Raw genomic sequence first — 21,454 nt, forward strand, 5'->3', positions numbered from 1 at the left:
AAAAAGTTCAAGTTACTAAGAAGTGGAAAGGGCAGGCTGAACAGATTTTATAGGAACAATCACTTCACTATGAGGAGGAGGAAGTGGACAGTGATGTGTAAGGTAATTTAATCTCTCCTTCTCTCCACTACGATTTTAAACATAAAGATTTAAACTTGGAATTTTCCAAAAGACACTCCAAAAAGAATGCAAGCAAGTTTCAACCTGGAGTGTCCCCCAAAGCTGTTGAAGCAGCTGCTATTGTGAGGCAGTGGAACCTTCAGGAGACGGGGCCCAGTGAGAAGCCACGTCACTGGGGGCATGCCGGAGAAGGAGACAGTGGAACCCTGGTCCTTTGTCCTCCATTCTTTTTGCTTCCTGGCTGCCACCAGGTGAGCAGCTCTTCTACCACATACTTGTGCCACCATGGTCTGGTATTCTGTCACACAACAGAAAGAGAACTAACACAGCAAGATATGTGCTGATTAAACACAGGCACATACAGAACATGGCTTTATGTACATAATGCTGTTCTTAGGAAAATCTCTTTGGATAACAAAAAGTAATAACTTTTGTAAAAGGAGTATTACAACTTCCAAAGTGTATATTTGTAATTTGCAAATATATTTTAGGCAAAAAGAAAAAAAAAAACACTTAAAAACCCACAAGCACAAATAAACCAACTTTAATAGATATTATTTTGTATTTATATAGCGCCTTCTTCAAGAACCTTAAATGCTTTACAGACATTATCTCTAATTAATCCCCACAACAACCCTGTGAGGTAGGTATTACTCCCATTTTACAAGACAGGGAGACTGAAGCACAGAGAGGTTAAGTGACTTGCCCAAGGTCACACAGTTAAGTTCACTGAAGAGCCAGGACCCAAGCGCCTTAGCCTCCCAGCTCCCAGCCAAATACCTCATGAGAGAATCTTTAATGAAAAGTATCTTTAAAGAAAGTATCAAGGGTAGTATGTTATGAACATGAGGTCTTTCTACTGCCATCAAGGAAAGAAAAAACCCTACACTGATGGTTAGAGGCCACAAGACCCATATAGTACATTTCCTTCCCTTTTCCTAAAGTCTTCTGGTTCCTGTCTTAAAAGTACTTCTAAAAGTAAAATTTCTAAGACAGAAGCCATGTGACTTGGAAGTGGGACTTAATTTAGAATATTTACTTTTAGTTATAATTTATAGAAATTTTTATTCCAATATACAAAATATGGGACAGCTATCCCAACAAACATGTACAGTTATATAGCAATTAGCCCCATTTACAGCTTGAACCTGCCCCTCACTTTAATCACAGCCAACCAATGGACAAACTCACATTGCTTTCTAGGTGGGTCACTTTTCTTACTTATTATATACTTTTATTTTTTTCCCCCAATCTAAACCCTAAATGTTCTTCTAAAAGTATACTGAGTTTCTGATAAACTTCAAAACATTTTTACTTAGATCCAGCTGCACCAAGAGTAAAAAGTAAATTTAGAACCATCACCCCATACTCCCTCCCCCGACAAATCATACTATGAAAAACGGTGTAAATGTGAACAAAGTGTGTGACTACCATTGAACCCAACACAAACGCTAGAACTCGCTCTACCATGAAATTTAACTTGGTTTTTCCTGCATGTTTTTAATCCAAAGACATAAAAGCAAACACAACACAGTATTTCGATGCTGTACCTTTATGCAAATGACTTCATCTATCTTTCTTATACATATTGTGTCCTAGCTGATGGTAAAACTGACTCTGCTTCACTTTACCCTTTTTCTCTGTACAGAAAACTGTAAAAGTACAGTTTTAAGTTCCAACACAATTTGGTTTAAGCCCTTAAAATACAAGCACTTCCACTGCTCAGACTTTCCTCACATTCTTGGTTGTGATTCTCTGTGCAATGTCAGTAGATCAGGCAGGCTATATATAATTTGTATAAAACATCTCCAGCCAGGGTAAGGCATTAGAAACTGCATCTTAAAAATGAATTTGTCAAAATATTTTTGATACTTAGTATGAATACTAAATACTAAATATCATAATTTTCCTCCAGCACATCTGTCTAAGCAACCCAATTAGTAAGTGACCCTGTTAAAGATCTGTTTATGGGATGAATAGGTGAAGTCATTTCCTGAGCTAAAAGATACAGATAATAACTGTTAAAATAGCAGCACAAAAAACACTCTCTTGTTATTTTTCCAGAGTCAACAGTTTTAGTAAAATAACTTTAGAAAATTTAGAGAATTTAAAAAAATTTATGCCTGAAAAGAGTTCAATAAAAAAAATTGAATGCCTGATTATTATTATTTTGAATATAATTTTCCATTGTTTCCTGCAAGTTACATTCAACCACTGTCAGACAACTTACTGATGTATGGGAAAATGCCAACTGCAATGGTTTACATACATTTTACATTACATTTATTACTTCTTAAAACCCTCAATGAACAAATTTTAATTTCTGAACACTCAGATTTGTAAGGTTGGTGGGGGGGCTTGTTTTTGGATTACTGGTCTATTTCTTCAAAATGTAATCTTGAAAAGGATTTTAGCTACTATCCAGGTTTCTAGAGTTACAAAGAATATATTACTTCTTTCCAAAGTAAAAGAAAAGACATTTGAAAATAATATAACTGCAATGACATGAATTTTTCCCAAGTGTGGCTCAACTTGGAACATTAAAATATTCAAGAATTCTAAAGACTGGTATATCACCACTGCACCAGAATTACTTTTTTCATTCCAAGAACTACAGGGAATTTTTAAGTTTTTATTTTAGTGAAATTAAAGCAGAATAAAATAACTGACTTATAAACTATGACAAAAGAATAAATATTTAGCCAGAGATATCAGTTCCTCCTGAAAAAGAATATTTACCTTCTCTAATTGCAATTTTTCAAGGTATCTTAGTGATTTCAGATAAAATTTAAAATTCACTTTTTAAAAATAGAAACAAACTAAAGGACTACTTAAGCTGACACAACTAATAAAAATATGCTAAAATTTACTGACAGAATCATGGGCACTTCATACAATACTTAGACTCTACCAGTTTTAAGTAAAATAAATAAGGAAAAAATTATAATTACAAAGCCAGTCTTTCCCCTTGGGGAAACAAAAAGCCACTTTTGACCAATTGTTCCCTACATATACATATACTGTATATTATTATAAGCTTCTTCAGAGAAGCAAAACATATTTGTCTTCCTGACACTGGATTCTAGTATCTGTTAGTTTTTTTATATCAGGAAGGCAACTGCAAGTGTTGGGCCCAAAAGTATTTCTGGTGTATGCTTCAAAAGACCATGGAATATGCTTCTAACCATACCGAACACAGGCATGTGTGCGGTGTGTTGAGTATCCTCTCCTTAAATCATCAATACAACCTAGCACAGATTCCAATTCTTTCTACCACACTCCCAAAGAATTCAAATCATTATTGGTGCAATTAATAAAGAGAAAATGCATATCAACAACTGGAAGGCTGTTTTACAAGAGGAGCTGGTATCTCTGATTTAGATTCCTTGTTGTATGGAACTGCACAGACAGCATGATACCTGAGCAAATAAATCAACTACCATGATAGGAAGGGCTTGTTAATCCAGAGTCTTTGCTTTATTGTGTGCAAAGTGTGCTACTGCCCCCTGAGCTTCCTGCATTTCTCTTTTCTTGAAAAATCAGTGCTTGATCCTTTCCAAAATAACCAGAGAAGAAATGAGGCAGAAAATATCTCTTCATCACGGTTCCCCCTCAGTCCCGAGACTGATAGAAAAGGATGTAACCAGACTCAGAGTTCTTTGAGATATCTGATGTCAACCCGTAGAATTCTTCAATAGCTTGTGCATCTATTTTCTGTAAGGCAAAAATGTAAATATCAGGACATAAACAAGCTCTAGACAACCAGAATGGCTTAAATTAACAAGATTAATAATATCAAGTACTGGTGAGAATGGAGGCAAACAGAACTCTCCCACAAGGCTAGTGAGAAAGTAAAATAGTATAGTCACTTTGGAAAAATGTTTAGCAATTATTTCTGAACCTGAACATGCAACTACCCTTTGATCCAGCAGTTATACCTCTAGGCTTAGGTTGAATCACAATTAAAACACCATTTTGAACTTATAAAAATGGTAATTTCTAATGGTCTGACCTAATATAAATCCAAGAAAAGTTGAGTGCATATTATTCAGAAAAAGACTTGTTTAGGAACGATTAAGGCACTTTTGCTCAATGATAAGTCAATAACTGACAAAAAGACAAATTTCTCACTTGGTGTATTTATACAATATAAAATTACAATACAATGAAAAATTACTACTACTACTGGTGCTCCAGGCAATATGGGACCAAATCTCACAATATATTAATAAGTGAAAAGAGTCAAATACAAAAATCATACTGTGTAAATCCATTTATATCCAAATAGTCAAAATTAACCAAAATAATCGAAGTCCAAACAGTAGGTTCCAGGGGATGGAGGGCAAAGGTACTGCCTCTTCAGGGAGAGCTGTGGGTGCTGACCAAAGAAGAGGAATGAAGAAGCTTGCTGGGGTGTTAAAAATGAACTACATCTTTATCTGGCTAGTGCTTACCAGTGTGTCTGTATGCTGCATGTGCCCAGGAAAGCATAAATTCATCAAGTTGTTAACACTTGTGTGTTTTATTATATGTATGTTATTATACTACTTGATCATATTTTTCTAAAAATAAATTACGTTTAAAAACTAGTTCACGGAATTAAAAGTTTTCCCTTGTTTATTCTAAACATGTAAAGGTTGTTTGGCCATTTAAGCTTTGGGCTTGGACACTAGGAATTTAAAAAGTAGGAAGCAGCCTATAATCTGAAAACCTGGACATTTGTCTAGTATTCATCATCAGTCATATATGAATGAGAAACTGTGAGGAAAAAAATGTTAAGATTAAAATATACACGTAACTTCTTTAAAAATTAAGAAAATAAGAAACTACTTACTTCTACAATGTCGTCATCAAACAACAACCAAAAGTCATGACTCTTAACTATTGCAATATAATGGCCTCGATTGGGACCACTAAAATAAAAGAGAAAAAAGAAAGAAAAGTTAATTTGGTATGAAATTTATTGACATTACTCTTTCATGTCCTAAATTTCATGTTCTATAGAGAAACCAGAACAGAGATTTATTCTTTCCAAAACAAACTTACAGCTATGCTGATTTGAAATGGTATCTTAATTTTAAAATCAAATAATCAGTACAAATTTTCTTAAACCAAGGGGGAAAGGATGAGTACCCTGTTTTTAAATTATTAAAAGGAATCCTGGGCAGTCAATGAAAACTGTATGTTCCAATTTCAAGTTTTCATTATATGATCCTCCTGTAGTCTGTGATTTTTTTTGAGTTATAAATAAAACAATAAAAAAAAACCCCTGCAGCTCTCCCCCCACCACTTCATGCACAGAATCCATGTAACCATCTTGGAAAGGAGAATAAGTAAAAAGACTACACACTAAACTAGCCAGTAATTAAATATTCGCACTGGTAAAACCAGAAAAGTTTGAAGATTATTTCCAAAGTTACTTTAAATGCTTTTCATAACCATTAACAACATGAACATCATATCCAATTAATCTGAGAAATTATTTATTTTGCAAAATCTATTAAGGCAGCAACATTTTACCAAGAACCACTACTGCACACAAGCACATGCATATACACAACCCCCAACTGACAGATTTTAAAGTTCTAAGAATTCAGACATAGTGCCCTTAAAGAAATAATAAATAAGCAATAGTTTAATATACAAAAGTTTTCAGCAAAAATGGAAAACTCCATTTTAAAGTATATAAACTTGTAAAGAATAGAGAATGTCTAAAAGCTCTCTATTCGAATCATTCACTAACATCCTGAACATGTCTGCTTTATACACTACTATGGCCCCATAACTGCAGTTACCTTCCACAGTGAACCACAACAGCAACTAGGTCGTACATTCTGTCAGGATTGGTCGCATCACCTGAAGTGTTAAACAGACGGAGTTCTAAAGGAAAAACTACCCGGTAAGAAAGTTTTGTGTATCGATGAAGTTGATCCATATATTTAAATCTCTTCAGGTGCAGAGCTAGAATCATAGGCAGTTTTTTAACTTTCATCCTATTTTAAAAATAAAGATGAAAAAATACAATTTCATGAAAGACATCCATCCAATTGACATCAAACTTTATGATTGCCAATTAACAGATAATGGTCAGTTTTAATAGCCCAGCACAACCCAGTTTCACATATTTCTACCAATTATTTTTACACTGGCAACACCATGCTGTGAATATCTTAAAACCACCTCACCCACCATCACCAATCCATGTAATTAGAGCCATCAATATGGCTCTGAAACAGAGGGAATGGACCAGTCCTTTGTTAAGAAATCTGTTTTTCAAATACCCCTTATAAAAAGACTAAATGGACGTGATGCTCAGGAGCAGTGGAGGAAAAACACATTCTTCCCCTACCCCCCCCCACATAGGGAGTTTATTAAGCAAACAGAGTGTCTCCCTGCAGGGTAAGAGAGAAATGAGAGGAAAAGAAAGGGAAAGAGAAAAGGCACACGCTAGAGAGTGGAAAGCGAGGAGGAGAAAGAAAGCAAGTGAGTAAGAGAGAAAAAGCAAGAGCAAAACACATTCTTTGAAGCTGCCAATTACGATGGACTGAGTGTAGACTGAAATCCACTTGTTCTATCAATCCAGTATAAAACAAGAACAGATTGATAATAGGAGACCAAAACAGAAGTGTTAAAAACCAGTGAACCAAGGATGTATGCCAGAGTTAAGAAATAACTCCATATCAAGAATGATAATGACATACATCCTAGAAAGGGAATAAAATAATCTGGAAATTTAGGACTTCAGTTTTTAAGTATAAAACCAGGCATATCTTTTACATTCCAATAATCCTTGCTGTGAGCTCTAATGCTGTTTCTCCCAGAGACTGTCTTGGTCCTCTCAACTTCATCTACAATAATCCATTCTTCTGACGCCTAGCTCTAGAGTTAAGCTCTCTGGCATAAGTGACTGTACTCTCCATTCCTCCATCAACTCTTTATCTAAATCAAGATTACATGCTAAATAATTTGGTTGATTTTATGGTTCATTCTATTTTTCTAGGACATTTCTATTTCTCTTGGCATACAGAAACCATCTTTTTCATTTTTATTTCTCCACTAACGACATGTCTAGCACATGACAGATACTTGCCTAAATTTTTTTAGTTGTAGATAAATACAACACTTTTATTTTAATTAATTAATTAATTAATTATATGTGGTACTGAGGATTGAACTCAGTGCCTCACACATGCTAGACAAGCACACTACCACCGAGATACAATCCCAACCCAAATACTTCCCTAATGTTGCAGAACTCAATTTTATATGGGTTCAGTGGAGCAAAATTTTAAATTTCATAATTTAAAAAATGAAATTTATTATGCCACTGCCTCTAATAAAGGGAAAATTCATTTTCTAGAATTACATTAAATATGCATTCTACAAATCTTAAATGTGGTAGGGCAGTTTATTATTCTGAATATATTTACTGTTTAACTAATCTGGTCTGTTAAAAAAATATAAATTGCCCCCAAACCACACCTAGTCATTCCTTGAAAGCAATCTAGCAACATGAATAATAGTCTTTTTGAACTATGTCTCAGAAATTCCATTTCTTGAATATAAATTGAATGTCATCTCAAAGAGAGCACTTATGAGAAAATCTTTTTCTAGCTTAATATTATGAAAAATTATAACTATTCAACAGAAAATGTTGAAATAAATTACAGAGAATGTTATACAACTTCAAACAATTACCATAAAAGTTTCTAAGTGGGAAAATACATAAGTAAAAGAACATAAAGGGTTAAAATACACATATAATAATACATCAGACCTGTGATTAGATCAATCTGGAGTTGATAAAACAAAATCTTTATAGAATTACTAAGTATCCTTTGAAAACTTCCAATGGAATATAGATACAGAAGAATTTTCTTCACATAAAGTAAATGTCCGTGTTAATAGAAGGCAATCAATGAAGATCAGGAAGAGAAAAGAGAATGGATATAGCCTGATGGTTATGAAAAATATCATTTGAGAAATTAAAAAGCAGAAATTGGGGAAATCCAAATAGAGAAAAGAGATAAAAAACAACTAAACAACAACATAAAATACGTTTGATCAGACAACACATGAAGGCTATGAATATTACTTGGCAGAGTTAAGAGTTCTTCGAGGAGAAAAACTATCAACTACTATCAAGAAACTAAATACTCATGGAGATAAACATTAGATTGTCAAAAATACTTAAGGATTCATATTTTAAAGATGAGGACAGAATAGCTAATAAAATTTCCCTCATACTAAATGGTTCTGAAAGAAAAATGGGAAAGTATTGGGACATATACATAAGGAATGTGAAATTCATTATTCTGTAGAAGAAAAAAGAAGTTGTCTTCTGCTCAAAACCAATTCCATCAACATCAAAGAATTGACGGGATTCTTGTTTTCCTTCCATTTAAATTTGCAGGTGGAAAGAAGTTACATCAGGGTACATTTCAGCCTGTTTTCAAAAAGGTTGTCTCAGAATGTAACATTTTTTAGAACTATGGATGTAGCTTGGTGGTAGAGTGCTTGCCTAGCACAAATGAGGCCCTAGGTTCATTCTCCAACACCAGAGGTAAGAGAAAAAAATAAGAATGTAATAAGAACATTTTTTTCCTTTGTAGTTATTTATAATTGAACTCTGAATAAACATAGATTTTTTTCTATCTTCTGTAAAGTGACTTACAAATCAATTTTCTATTTAAATTTATTCCTTCTAAAAAGATATTTATCACCACACTATTTAAAATTTCTATGAATGATTTAAAATTTTTAACTATTAAAACTATGAAAGTTACCCCTTTTCTTGCTTTTACATCTTTAAAACAATAAGGTGTTCAATTTGTACTCCAATAGATACGATATGCCAGGTAAACATTAATAAGAATATTATACTGATATCAGAAAATGTAGACTTCAAGACAAGGAATATTACCAGAGACAAAAACAGACAAATATAATCAGAACTGCCAAGACAAAATCATTATAGAACTATGAATCTGTTGAAAATGAAAAGTATTTAACAGGCTGCTCTCATATTCACAAAAAAAAAAAAGGAAACACAGGGAGGACATTAACCTCTAATTATGGGTTTAACTGACATTTATGGAACATTATCCAAAATGGCAGAATGCATATTCTACTCAAGTACAACTAGGACGTTCATCAAGCTAATGGACAATAAAAGAAGTCTCAATAAATGTCAAAAGACTGAAATCACAGCATATGTCCTCTGATAAAAACAAACAAAAAAATTTAGAAAATACCCCAAATATGCAAACTAAGCAATATACATCTAAATAACCCATAGGACAAATAAAATCACAAAGGAAATTAGAATACTTTGAAATGGACAACAATAAAAATACAACTTCCTCTCTATTTTAGGTCATATTCCCCCAAAGCAGATCCAGAGACAAAGGCACATCCTGTGACTTATTAATTATGCTGATGCTCCCTGGGGAGGGAAGGAAGGAAAGGGTTCAACCCCAGGCAAAATCCCAGAGAGGGCAGCTTCCACCCAGTCCTACAAGGAATGCTATGAATTTCACCTCCAATTTCTCCCAATCGCAGCAAGGTAGCTAGCTTTCACAACCTCTTCAGAACCTATCAGTCACTTGTTAAGGACTCTGAAGGTTGAAAAGAAATTCCCAGAATTCCCTTCTGCAGCTGCCCAAGGGAAGTCCTTCAAAGAGGAAGGATTAGATAATGAAGCACTACAAAGCACTGGGGTTCAGAATAAGGGCAACTCCTTATGAAAGGGACTTAATGTGCAAATAAATTTTGGAAAAGGCTACATTATAAAAGCTAAATTTCGCTGGGGAGATAGCTCAGTCTGTAGAGTGCTTGCCTTGCAAGCACAAGGCCCTGGGTTCAATCCCCAGCACTCCTAAATAAATAAATAAATAAATAAATGTAAATTTCTTTTACTTTATTAGTCTCCTCAGGAGTCTACAATATAAAACATGGAGATCTAACAGTAAATTGTATTATGTAACAAATTCATCTGATCACGTAATATTTATTTTGTGTTGTTACAACATTTCCAGAAATCATTCTTTTTAATGTTCCCAGATTGAACCTTTTTTTGAAGAATTTTTTTAATTAATATGAATGTGGATATAAGAGTAACAGTATTTCAAGTGTATATTTTTACTGTGGTAAAAAAAAAGTAACATAAGGTGTATAATCACAACCATTTAAGTGCATAGTACCACAGTGTTAACTATATGAACATGAACGGCACAAGAGATTTCTAGGACTTTTTCATCTTTCCAAACTTAAACTCTGTATCCACTAAACAATTATTTCCTTTTCTCCTCCCCAGTCCCTGGCAACCACTCTATTTTCTAAGAGTTTGACTATTTTAGAAACCATAGAAGGGGAAATCATACAGTATTTGTATTTTTGTGACTGGCTTGTTTCACTTAGCATAATGTCCTCAGGTTCATCTATGCTATGGCATATGACACAAGATTTCTAGTTTTTATAAGGCTGGTTATAGTCCACTGTATGCATATACCACATTTTCTTTATCCAGTCATCTGGGAGGGACCCTTTGGTTGCTTTCCCCTTTGGTTATTATGACTAAATGTTACAATGAACATGGGTGTGCAAATATCTATTTAAGAGCCTGTTTTCAATTCTTTTAGAATGCTAATGATATATTTAAATTTTTGAGGAACCTGTTTTCCATAGCAGCTGCACAATTTTACATTCCTACCAACAGTGCACATGGGTTCCAACTTCTTCACATCCACCAAAACTTTTCTTTTTTTTATTTTAAAGTGGCCATCCTCACAGGTGTGAGGCAGTATACTGTGTGATTCTGATCTGCGTTTTCCTGATATCTGATGATGCTGAATATCTTTTCATACACTTGCTGGTCCTTTGTGTATCTTCTTTGGAAAAAGGTCTATTTGAGTCCTACATCAATTTTTGAATGGAATTATTATTTTGTTATTAACTGCAGTTTTTGTTAATGCATTTTAGATATTGACAATTTTTCAAATATATAGTGTGCAAATATTTTCTCCCATTCTGCAGGTTCTTTCCACTCTGTTGTTTCCTTTGCTTTGCAGAGTTTTTAAGCTGAACAATATGATTTATGTTGAACAACTACCTTCTTTCTGAGTCTGGAATTTGGTATGTGTTAGGCAGAGGGTGCTCAGGATACTGGTCTCTAATAAATCTCTTAGGCAATGAGTCTGTGAAGAGATTCCCATGATGTCACTATGCTGGAGGAATTAAGTGATTGTATGACTCCACTGGGGCAGTGACTCTTGGAGGCTTGCCTGGCTCTCCCCTTTGCTGACTGTGCTTTGTATCCTCTCCCTGTGATAACACTTGGCTGTGAGCATGATTACTTGCTGAGAACTATAAGTCCTTCTAGGAAACTACCAAACACAGGGATGCCCCAAAACATGGCACACATCAAAACTGTGTGCTGCTTAACAGGATATAATGAGAAGAGCACAGCCTCACTTCTGTAAGTTCCTAAGTTTGTAAGCTGAATATAACCATGCAATAATAACACTGGAGCTATTCTACAAAATAATCAACCTATGATTCTCACAAGAGTTAGGATCATTAAAGTCAAGAAAAGACTGAGGAACTGTACCAAATTTAAAGACTAAAGAGACATGAAAACAAAAAGTAATGTGTGATTCTGGAGTAGATCCTGCTTTTACATGGAATTAATGAAATAGGTTATGATATCAGAATCAGACCTGAGAAAACAGTTGAATGTCTGTTACTTTTATGATTTGGATGGAGCCTTAGGAAAACTTCCTTGTTGGTAGGAAATACCTACTAGGAGTGTCCAAGAGTCATGAGCCTCAATATCAGCAACATAGTTTCAAATGGTTTAGGGTGAGGACAGAAAAAAAAAAAAAAAAATTCAATCACTAAAAAATTCAAGACACCAACTTACCGTTTATGTGCTTCCTGCTTGCTACGACACTCTTCACAGTAATATTTGTATTCACTGCACAGAGTTTCTGTGTTGCTAAAGCCCCTGTATAAAATTCAAAATAAACTGATTTTATGAATACCGGAAAATCATGAATTCATTTAAAAAATTCTAACCCCCTCCCCCCAAAAAACCAGTAAATTTCAAAATAAACAATTCTACACATACCTTAAACAGTGAGTAATTGATGTGTTTTGTTCCACGTCAACAGAAAGGTCTAAAAAATCTTCATCTTTGCTGCTTATCTGTAAAAATGGGCAATTATCTTTGATTTCTTCAAATATTAGGAAACTCCAAGTTCCCAGTTGACAGAATTAAATGCATTATAAATCACATAAAATTATTTTTTTCTTTAAGTTTGAAAGCAAACTGCTTGATTTGAATTATCCAAAAGGACAATAAATAAATAACTCCTATCACCTATATAGACAAAAACACCGAAGTAAACATGTGACTGATTCTCTTAGTACCTAAGGAGAGTATGCTAGAAAATCTCATTACTTTCTAAAACCCTAGTGTTATTTCAAAGCACAGAACAAATTATACTATATATCCTCTTTCTTTAAAAAACAGGCTGAGACTGAATGAGAATGCTTGACAAAGGACATGTTAAATGTATTGGTTTTTTTGCTTTTAATTTTTTTTTTTAGTTGTAGATGGACACAATACCTTTATTTTATTGATTTATTTTTATGAGGTGCTTATTAGGATCAAACCCAGTGCCTCACACATGCTAAGCAAGTGCTCTACCACTAAGCCACAACCCTAGCCCAACTGTATTGTTTTACAAGAAAATAATTTAGCCCAAAAGGTCAAATTACAATCTTCATTTATGACCTACCTTTATTTCTACCAAATAGCTAATACAAAGTTTTGTTTTATGAGTAAAACATCTTTTTAAAAAAATATTTTTAGTTGTAGATGGACACAATACCTTTTATTTATTTTTATGTAGTGTTGAGGATTGAAACCAGTGCCTCATGTGTGCCAAGCAAGTGCTCCACCGCTGAGCCCCAGCCCCAGCCCATGAGTAAAACACCTTATAAAGTTACTCCTGCTAATCTGAATGACAACAGGATAGAACTTCAGAGATAAATTTCACTAGCTATGCCCTTCAGTCTAATCCCCTAAGTGGGCATGCCAGAGACATGCCTGACTCAGTTCTCCTGTACCTGTCATCCATGATGACTATACACTCTGTTGATCAAAGGTTTTCTTGTTTTAAAACTGCATCGATGTTAAAAGCTCAGTATCATGGAGCTGTGAATGATTAGGGGGCTGTACACAAGATATAGTTAGACAAACAGAAGTAAACAGGGGTACTGTGCATACTGTATTTTATGGATAATTTAAGGGAATTTTAAGAGTGATTTTGATTCTACTTAATTTCTACATTAAGTTAACCTTGAAACCTAAACCCTCACATAAAATACTATATTCCACTATACAACCCAAAGTAGAGTGATACTACAACTGATTTGAGACTTTAAAAAAAACAAAGGGGGGGGGGGGAGAAAGACAATTCAGAGACAATAGGGAACATGATGTATTTAAGGAAAAATAATAAGCCCAAGTTAGCAGGAAACTCAGTAGGTCACAAAGAATAGTACAGCACAAGATGGCTAAAGTCAGATCAGACAGGGGTTTAAATGTATAGGCTAACAAGAAATAAAGATTAAAATTCCTGGAGTTTCTTGGAAAGAGATCTACCCTCCCCCCCCTCAAAATGAGGTTCTCAGATATTGCCTCGGGGGTCTGAATTTTAAATGTTTACTTTTAGGATAATATAAAAACTCTGACAAGTTTGCTCTGGATCATCTAGGTATATTCGAGTCACAATGTATGTGGTTTATGATTATGTTGGTTCCAAATGAGGCAGTATTTTACTTTTACAAGTGGTGGAGAGAAGCCTGATAGCTGCTGGGCTAATATAATATGTCCTCATGTCATGTCATATGCAGTTATCAGGAGATACCAGCACCAAACTCAGGGAAGACATGGAGATCTCTACCTGAGAACTGAGCTTGGGACTTATCAGCACAAGTGGTAATGCAGTGTATAAAAGCAACCCACAATGAAACCCTCAGCAACAACCACATTTAAAGAAAAAATGGAAAAAGTCAAGAAATTAGATTGAGAAGGAACCTTTATAGAACAGAGAATACCAGAAATTACAAAAGAGTAACATAACAGAGTTACAGAAGCCAATCTACTCCCCACATCCCTCACCTTCCAAACATTTTCCATTCCCATGCAGATTGGGTCTACTGTTCTCTGACTTGCATGGTATCTTGGGCTTACCTTTACCATAACACTGTGCCAGGACTATTTATTATTGGTTGGTCTTCGGTACACTATAAGCACCTTGATATCAGAGATTTAATGTCTTAATCATCTTCTGCCACCCACTACTTATTGTCTACCTGGCATAGTTAGTACTTAAATATTTGGCAATACTGAATGAAGAAATGACAGTCACTCTTCAGGGGTCCTGGACTCTATAATCCTCCAGTTTAATTTGACAGATGTGGCACTATGATCACTGAATCTGCACAATGATGGACTTCAATTCTGAGGAATATTCTCAATTCATGCTTAATTCTTGCAAAACAATCTGCAAATATATACTGCAGGCCACGAAAAGACTTAGAGAAGAATGGACGAAAAGATCAGTATCTATTCCTTACAAGTCACATTAGTATTAAGGCCTTTGAACAAGGGGGATGTATATAAGTTTCTCCTTCAAAATGCTGCCTCTCTAGCCCCTCTCATTTCTAGGCTACAAAACAGATTTCAAAGGCCTTGTTAGTGCCCCAAAGTCCTCCAGAGGACCCCAAATCTAACTTGCTAGCCTTACCCATTACTTAATATGCTAAGCAAATTTAACTATTTTGTTTCATTGAACAAGACTGAAATATACATATTCTGACATCTCCTAACAAATCAAATTACATTAAAATAAACATCAAAAAACTTGCAAATTCCCTGATTACATCTATTATTCCAATAAATTACTGCCCTAATAACTGGGCATGATGCTTCTCAACGCTTGGAATTCAATTACAGGAAAATTTCTCCTTATAAGACACAGGTAAAAACTTCTGCTAACAAAGAGTCCATTCGGGTTGGGGAGATAGCTCAGTTGGTAGAGTGCTTGCCTCACAAGCACAAGGCCCTGAGTTCGATCCCCAGTACCAAAAAAAAAAAAAAAAAAAAAACAACAACAAAAAAAAAACAAAAAGAGTCCATTCACAGATGATTATTCAGACCAATTCCTGACATTAAACATCTGCCCAGCTGAGTCATTACTAAAATTAACTGATGACTGGGTCAATGAAAAACAGCTTACACTAAAGATCCTTACTCTAACCCCAAAACATCTTCACAGACTACTACTGATGTATTCAAACACTCAGTCATACCTTCTACCCTTGACTTGAATAAGGTTGACCACTAAGACTTTATTTAGGAAAGGGAATTTTATTTATTTATTAGTATTGTGTCCTTAGTTAACTATAATTACATTACTGACAACAATCATTAATTGGATAATGCTTATTTAAAGAGTCTGACCTGTCATTCCATTGTTGAGAAACTAGATGACAAGGTTAAGAGCATGAGATGCTCGGTTATCTGATCTGACCAATTTTAAGCTTCATCTTTACAAAGTATTCAAGAAAAGATTATTTTCCCCTCCCTGAGTATGCAAAGTATGTTTCAGTTTTTATTACAATAACACAATATACACTATTATAGGAAAAGGAAAACAAATTAATATACAACCATACGCTACATGACATCTTGGTCAACAACTGATCACATACAGAATGATGGTCTCATCAGATTATAATTGCACTGAGAAATTTCTATTGCCTAATGATGTCATAGCCATCTTACTGCAATACAAGACATTACTTAAGTATTTGCGATGGTGTTAGTTGTCAACAAACCTTACTGTGTACAGGACACTTGATGACAAATTGTTTTATTACCATTTTATGTATTTATTATACTGTATTTTAATTAATACACAGAGTATTTTATTTCCACAGGAAAAGGTTAAAGAGTATGCTCTGTTACACTGGCAGCAGCCTCATACACCATGTGTTTACCATCTCTCTTGAGGCCATCAAATAATTGATACTATCTAGTTTGTGTAAGTACCCTCTACAATGTTCTACAATGACAAAATCACCTAATGCCACTGGTGGTTTGGATATGAGGTGTCCCCCAATAAGCTCATGTGATAGACAATGCAAGAATGCTTACACATGAAACAGTTGAGTTATGAGAGTGGTAACCTAATCAGTGGATTAATCCATTTGATGGGTTAATAATTTGAATGGATTACTGGGTGGTAACTATAGGCAGGTGCAACATGGCTGGAGGAAGCAGGTCACTGGGGACATGTCCTTAGGGGTCATATTTTGTCCCTGGCTTCTCTCTCTCTCTTTCTCTCTCTCTCTCTCTCTCTCTCTCTCTCTTTCTTTCTCTGTGCTTTCCAGCTGTCATAAGCTGGGTACCTTTTCCTCCATCATGTCCTTCTACCACAATGTTCTGCCTCACCTCAGACTTAGAGCAATGGAGTTGGCCAATCAGGGACTGAACCTCTGAAATCATGAGCCCAAAAGAAACATTTCCTCCTCTAAGTTTTCTTGTCCATCATTTTGGTCATAGTAATGCAAAGGTGATTAACACAGATGTTTTTCTCAGAATGTATCCCTGTCATTAAGAGATGAATAACTCTATCTCCCTAATAGGTTTCCAATGGATTACCAAAGTAAGTCATAGAATTTCCACAACTGAAACAAAATCAAACACTTTATACTGCAACAAGTATCCATTTATCCTCTCAGGTAGTCATTGTTAATAAGTAGCATTACATAAAAACACAGATTACTTTAAAGTGGAAAGTACATCTTTAACATCTACATTATACCTGAGAACTTTAACTTTTATCTTTCATATTCTCATCCTCAAAGAACTTTTAACATAAAGAATTAAATTTTTTCTATACAAAATTTAATGATATACTTACAGTTTCACAAGTAAGACATCTGGTTTCATTAGTTAATGTTCCCTGAAAAATCTCATGTACCCACGTTGGGTCTGGTGTGCTGTTATTATTTTCACTATCAATATTTCCATTAGGTAAACGACCATTTTGTTTTTCCTGCTTTCTCTCTTCTTGTAAAATATCAGCAATTGTATTTAGTAGGTAATTTAAGAATTCATGGGCATCTTGCTGCATGTAGTTGTCAAAAAGTTCTAAAAATAAAAATGGAATTAGAGAATTATTTCAGAATTAATACCTTCGTAACAAATTTTAAAACAAGTAGTAATTTTGTCAGAACTAAAAGGACAAATGTTTAGTATTATTTGTAATGTACAAGAAACCAATACTTCTGCATCTAAAAATTATGACTGAATTGGAGGAAAAGATGAATGAAAGTCTTTTAAAAAACATCTAACTGGGCTGGGGATATAGCTCAGTTGGCTGAGTGCTTGCCTCTCAAGCACAAGGCCCTGGGTTCAAATCCCCAGTACTGAAAAAAAAAAAAAATCTAACTCATTCATGAGAAAAGGATAGAACAGTCTCACACATTTGCATAGTAGATAATGGAAAGATAAGAATCAACTGCTTTTTATACACTCATCTAATCTATTATTCTACAAGGTAAGCTGTAAAGTAAAAGCTGGACAACCATTTGCCAAGGATAAGCCAACTGCTTAAGAGACAGTTTATTAAATGTAAATTACTGAAGCCAGCATGATGGTGCACGCTATAATCCCAGCAATTTGGGAGGTTGAGGCAGGAGACAGCAAGTTAAGAGGCCAGCCTCAGTAAGTTAGCAAAGCCCTCGGCAACCAACATCCTGTCTCAAAATAAAAAAATAAAAAGGGTTGGGGATGTAGTTTAACAGTAAAGTGCCCATGAGTTCAACCCCCAGTATTTAAAAAAAAAAAAAAAAAAAAAAAAAAGTAAATTACTGAGCCATATATCCCAGAGGGTCTGATTTAGTAGGTGAGGAGTGAAGCCCAGAACTTGGGAGCTTTTCAAAGTTCCTCTGGGTAACTCTGCTGTGCAGTCCGGTTTTGATGTCATATCAGAAATCACCTATTTAACCAGATAACCTCTAGAGTCCCCATCAACTGTGAGATTTTATAACTCCATGAATGCTCCCTGTATTTATACAAATGAGGAGATGTGATGGAAACACTGACAGTGCTAATATCAAGCACTGGGCTTGACAGGGCACAACCCTACCACAGAACTCCTAAGGACTTCAGAGGCAGTATCTCATTTGATCCTTTTAACCATATGATATTGTTAGTAACCTTATTTTCAGTTAGAAATTGGGATTAGAAAGGGTAGAGTCACACTGCAGGGAAAGGCAGAGCCCAAGATTCACATCAGATAGCCTGACTCTACCAGGCAACATACAAACTGTAGTAATGCAGAGTGTGAGTCTAACTTAACTAAACAAGAACACCTACGTGATATTAAATGAAATGCTTTGAAAAAAAATTCCCTATTTAGGAGGGTTTTAGATCCTCAATGAACACAATAATTTCCACAAAGACTACAATTACATTATTTAAATGAATGCATACATAATTTAGAAGAAAATTTAGGGGAAGGTCAAAGTAAAGAGAAATAAAAATTACATTTTAAAATACCAACAGATATGACTGCACAAAATTAAGTTCTATGCATTAGAAATCACTTTAAAAGTTAAAAAAAGGTGAAATCTGGAAATTATAAACATCTTCCATAATGCAATAGAAAACAATTTCTCATACCAAAGAAAACCAAAAAGGACTTGAAATCAGTGATCTGTAGAAAATTCAAAAGACCAAGAAACATGAGAAAATGTTCAACCCTATACTAATAAGGTTTTTACTATCCTGCCTGTAAAATAAGAATACCATCTTCCTTTGCAAACTTCTTGTAAAAATAAAATGAGAACAAGTGAAAAGTATTAATTGAAGAGGTATATTTAAAATAATGATTTTGATCTTGATACTGAAAAGACCCTTTAAAATACCAATTTAAGGTGCAGATGCTAGGTCAAGACTATTTGGACTGGTATTATGGTTCTACCTCTAAATATATCTACATCATAGGTAATTTACTGAATCTCCCTGAGCCACAGTTTCTCATCCAAAAACTGGGGCTAATAATAGTACCTACCTCACACAGTTGTTATGAAGATTAAAAGTGCTTAGAACACAACACTGTAAGTACTCAAAGGTCATGAGCAATTGCTACTATTATTGTTGACAATAATGAACAGAACACAAAACCCAGAGACTGACTACATACGAATTAAGCACTTCTGCATGGCAAAGACAACATAAAGAAGACAGGTGAAAAGTAGGGAAATGACAGGCAGCTCAGAATAGAAATACAAATGCCCAAATAATACATGACAAGTAATTGAGAGAGAAAAATTAAAACAATGTCGAAACATCATTTTCCCATCACTTTGACAAAATAAAAAGTGACTTACTAAAATGACTGACTTAGTGTTCAGAGCTGGCTTGAGCGTGGAGAAATGAGTATTCTCATCCACTATTACTGGGGCTGTCAATTAGTATGGCAAATTTTAAAGGGTAGTTTCAGTTAATGCTTTTAACAGAATGCAACCTAGTTCTCCTAGATAGTAGTGCCAAGTAAATATCAGTGCATATACCAAAACATGTTAAACGTTTAACAGAATGGTTTTAATTATGGTATAATTTGGTTAGGAAATACTGAGAAACGGTTAAAAAAAAAAAAAAGTAGTTCCAGAGCTGGGTGCAGTGACCCACACCTATAATCCCAGAAATTCAGAAGGCTGAGCAGGAGGGTTGCCAAGTTCAAGACCAAACTCAGCACCTTAGCAAGACCCTATCTCAAAAAATAAAACATGCTGGGAATGTAGCTCAGTGGTAAAGTGCCCCTTAGTTCAATCCTCAGTAAAAAAAAAATGGGCAGTGGGTGGAGAAAAAGAAAGGAGTTCTATATGAATTAATATGACAAAATTTCTAAGATACTAAATAAAACAAAGATGCTGAACATGTGTAATAGACCCCTCCCCATTTATGAAAAATGACCAAAGGACTTCACAAAATGTAACTATGACTATTTGGAGTTTTTTTAATGCATAAAAAAAATATTTGTTGGGATCAAATTTTTTTCTTTCTTTCTTTCTTTCTTTTTTTTTTTTTGGTGATACCCAGGGCTTCCCATATGTTAGGCAAGCACTTTTCAACTGAGCTACATTCCCAGTTCAGGACTGAGTTATTTCTTTCTCTCTTTCTCTTTCTCTCTCTCTCTCTTTAAATATTTTTAGTTTATTTTATTCACTTATTTTTATGTGGTGCTGAGGATCAAACCCAGTGCCTCACATGTGCTAGGCAAGCACTCTACTACTGAGCAACAACCCCAGCCTGCAGGATCAAGTCATTTCTAAGGAAGAGGAGATTGAGGGGTTGGGAAAGGGGGCAGAGCATCCACCGGAACTTCTGTTTTGCTGTACAGAGATTTTACTAGAACAAGGTACGTGTCTATTATTTGTATATGCAACAATAAACGAAGACTTTACATACAAAATGCCCACTTTCCTGCTCAACATCACTGCCTGTTACACATTCTTCACATCCAGTTACTTCCTAAGCCCTCTGAATTTTTAAAAACCATTCTCACATCTTTCTAGTCTGTACCATTTATTTTATGATCTATCTGGTTTAAGTCAGGTCCCCTTACTCAATCCACTAACAAAGGTTCCTTTCATTTAGTTTCGCTGTGAAAGTAGAAAAGTATGATTCATGGACTCTTAAGTCTTCCTAACAAAGACTTTTCCCTAACATCTCTTACATTGTATAGTAAAATCCACATATACCTTTCCATGATTATTATTTCATTGTTTTCACATACCTGAATTCATGCCACAAATTTGGATCTCAAACACAATAACAATATAATTGGAGTCACGCTTAATTTCCCTGCTACAGTTTAGCCTGAGGGATTCCACTAGCCTTAAACAAATTCCCTATGTTACATTTATCCTATGCATTCAGTCAATGTGGACTTAATATCTATTTGATCTTGAACCTGGTATACTATGTGTCCACTGGTTTTTGTCCATGATGGATAGTAGAGCCAAAGCGCTGTGCCACCATTCTCCAATACCTGCTCACAGCAGAAGCCACCGCAGCTACTACCCCAACATAGTGAGGCAGCCTGTTAACTCTGCAAACATTCTTGGTGGTGCATTCTACCTGTCTGAAGTCAATCTGAAGGCTTAGAACTCTCAAATGGTTCCACCACAAAAAGGTCTAGACCGAAGTTCAAAAAACAACAGAAGTCAATCATCTTTAGCCTTGCCT

At 34.9% G+C, this 21,454-nt stretch overlaps 1 protein-coding gene across 3 annotated transcripts in view; it reads right to left on the reverse strand.

Annotated features, from left to right (window-relative positions):
* Positions 1-648: 648 nt before the first annotated feature.
* Usp12 (ubiquitin specific peptidase 12) overlaps positions 649-21,454 on the reverse strand; it is an 81,516-nt gene continuing 60,710 nt past the window's right edge. For all 3 annotated transcript variants that reach the window (XM_047553624.1, XM_047553626.1, XM_047553625.1), the window contains 6 exons: positions 17,118-17,347; positions 12,248-12,324; positions 12,041-12,124; positions 5,916-6,113; positions 4,955-5,033; positions 649-3,834 (listed from right to left, as the gene is read on the reverse strand). In XM_047553624.1, coding sequence (XP_047409580.1) covers positions 3,733-3,834; positions 4,955-5,033; positions 5,916-6,113; positions 12,041-12,124; positions 12,248-12,324; positions 17,118-17,347 — 770 coding nt within the window. In that variant the 3' untranslated portion in view covers positions 649-3,732. The remainder of the gene's footprint in view (positions 3,835-4,954; positions 5,034-5,915; positions 6,114-12,040; positions 12,125-12,247; positions 12,325-17,117; positions 17,348-21,454) is intronic.

This window comes from Sciurus carolinensis, chromosome 5 (genome assembly GCF_902686445.1).
Source record: "Sciurus carolinensis chromosome 5, mSciCar1.2, whole genome shotgun sequence".
Lineage (NCBI taxonomy): Eukaryota > Metazoa > Chordata > Mammalia > Rodentia > Sciuridae > Sciurus > Sciurus carolinensis.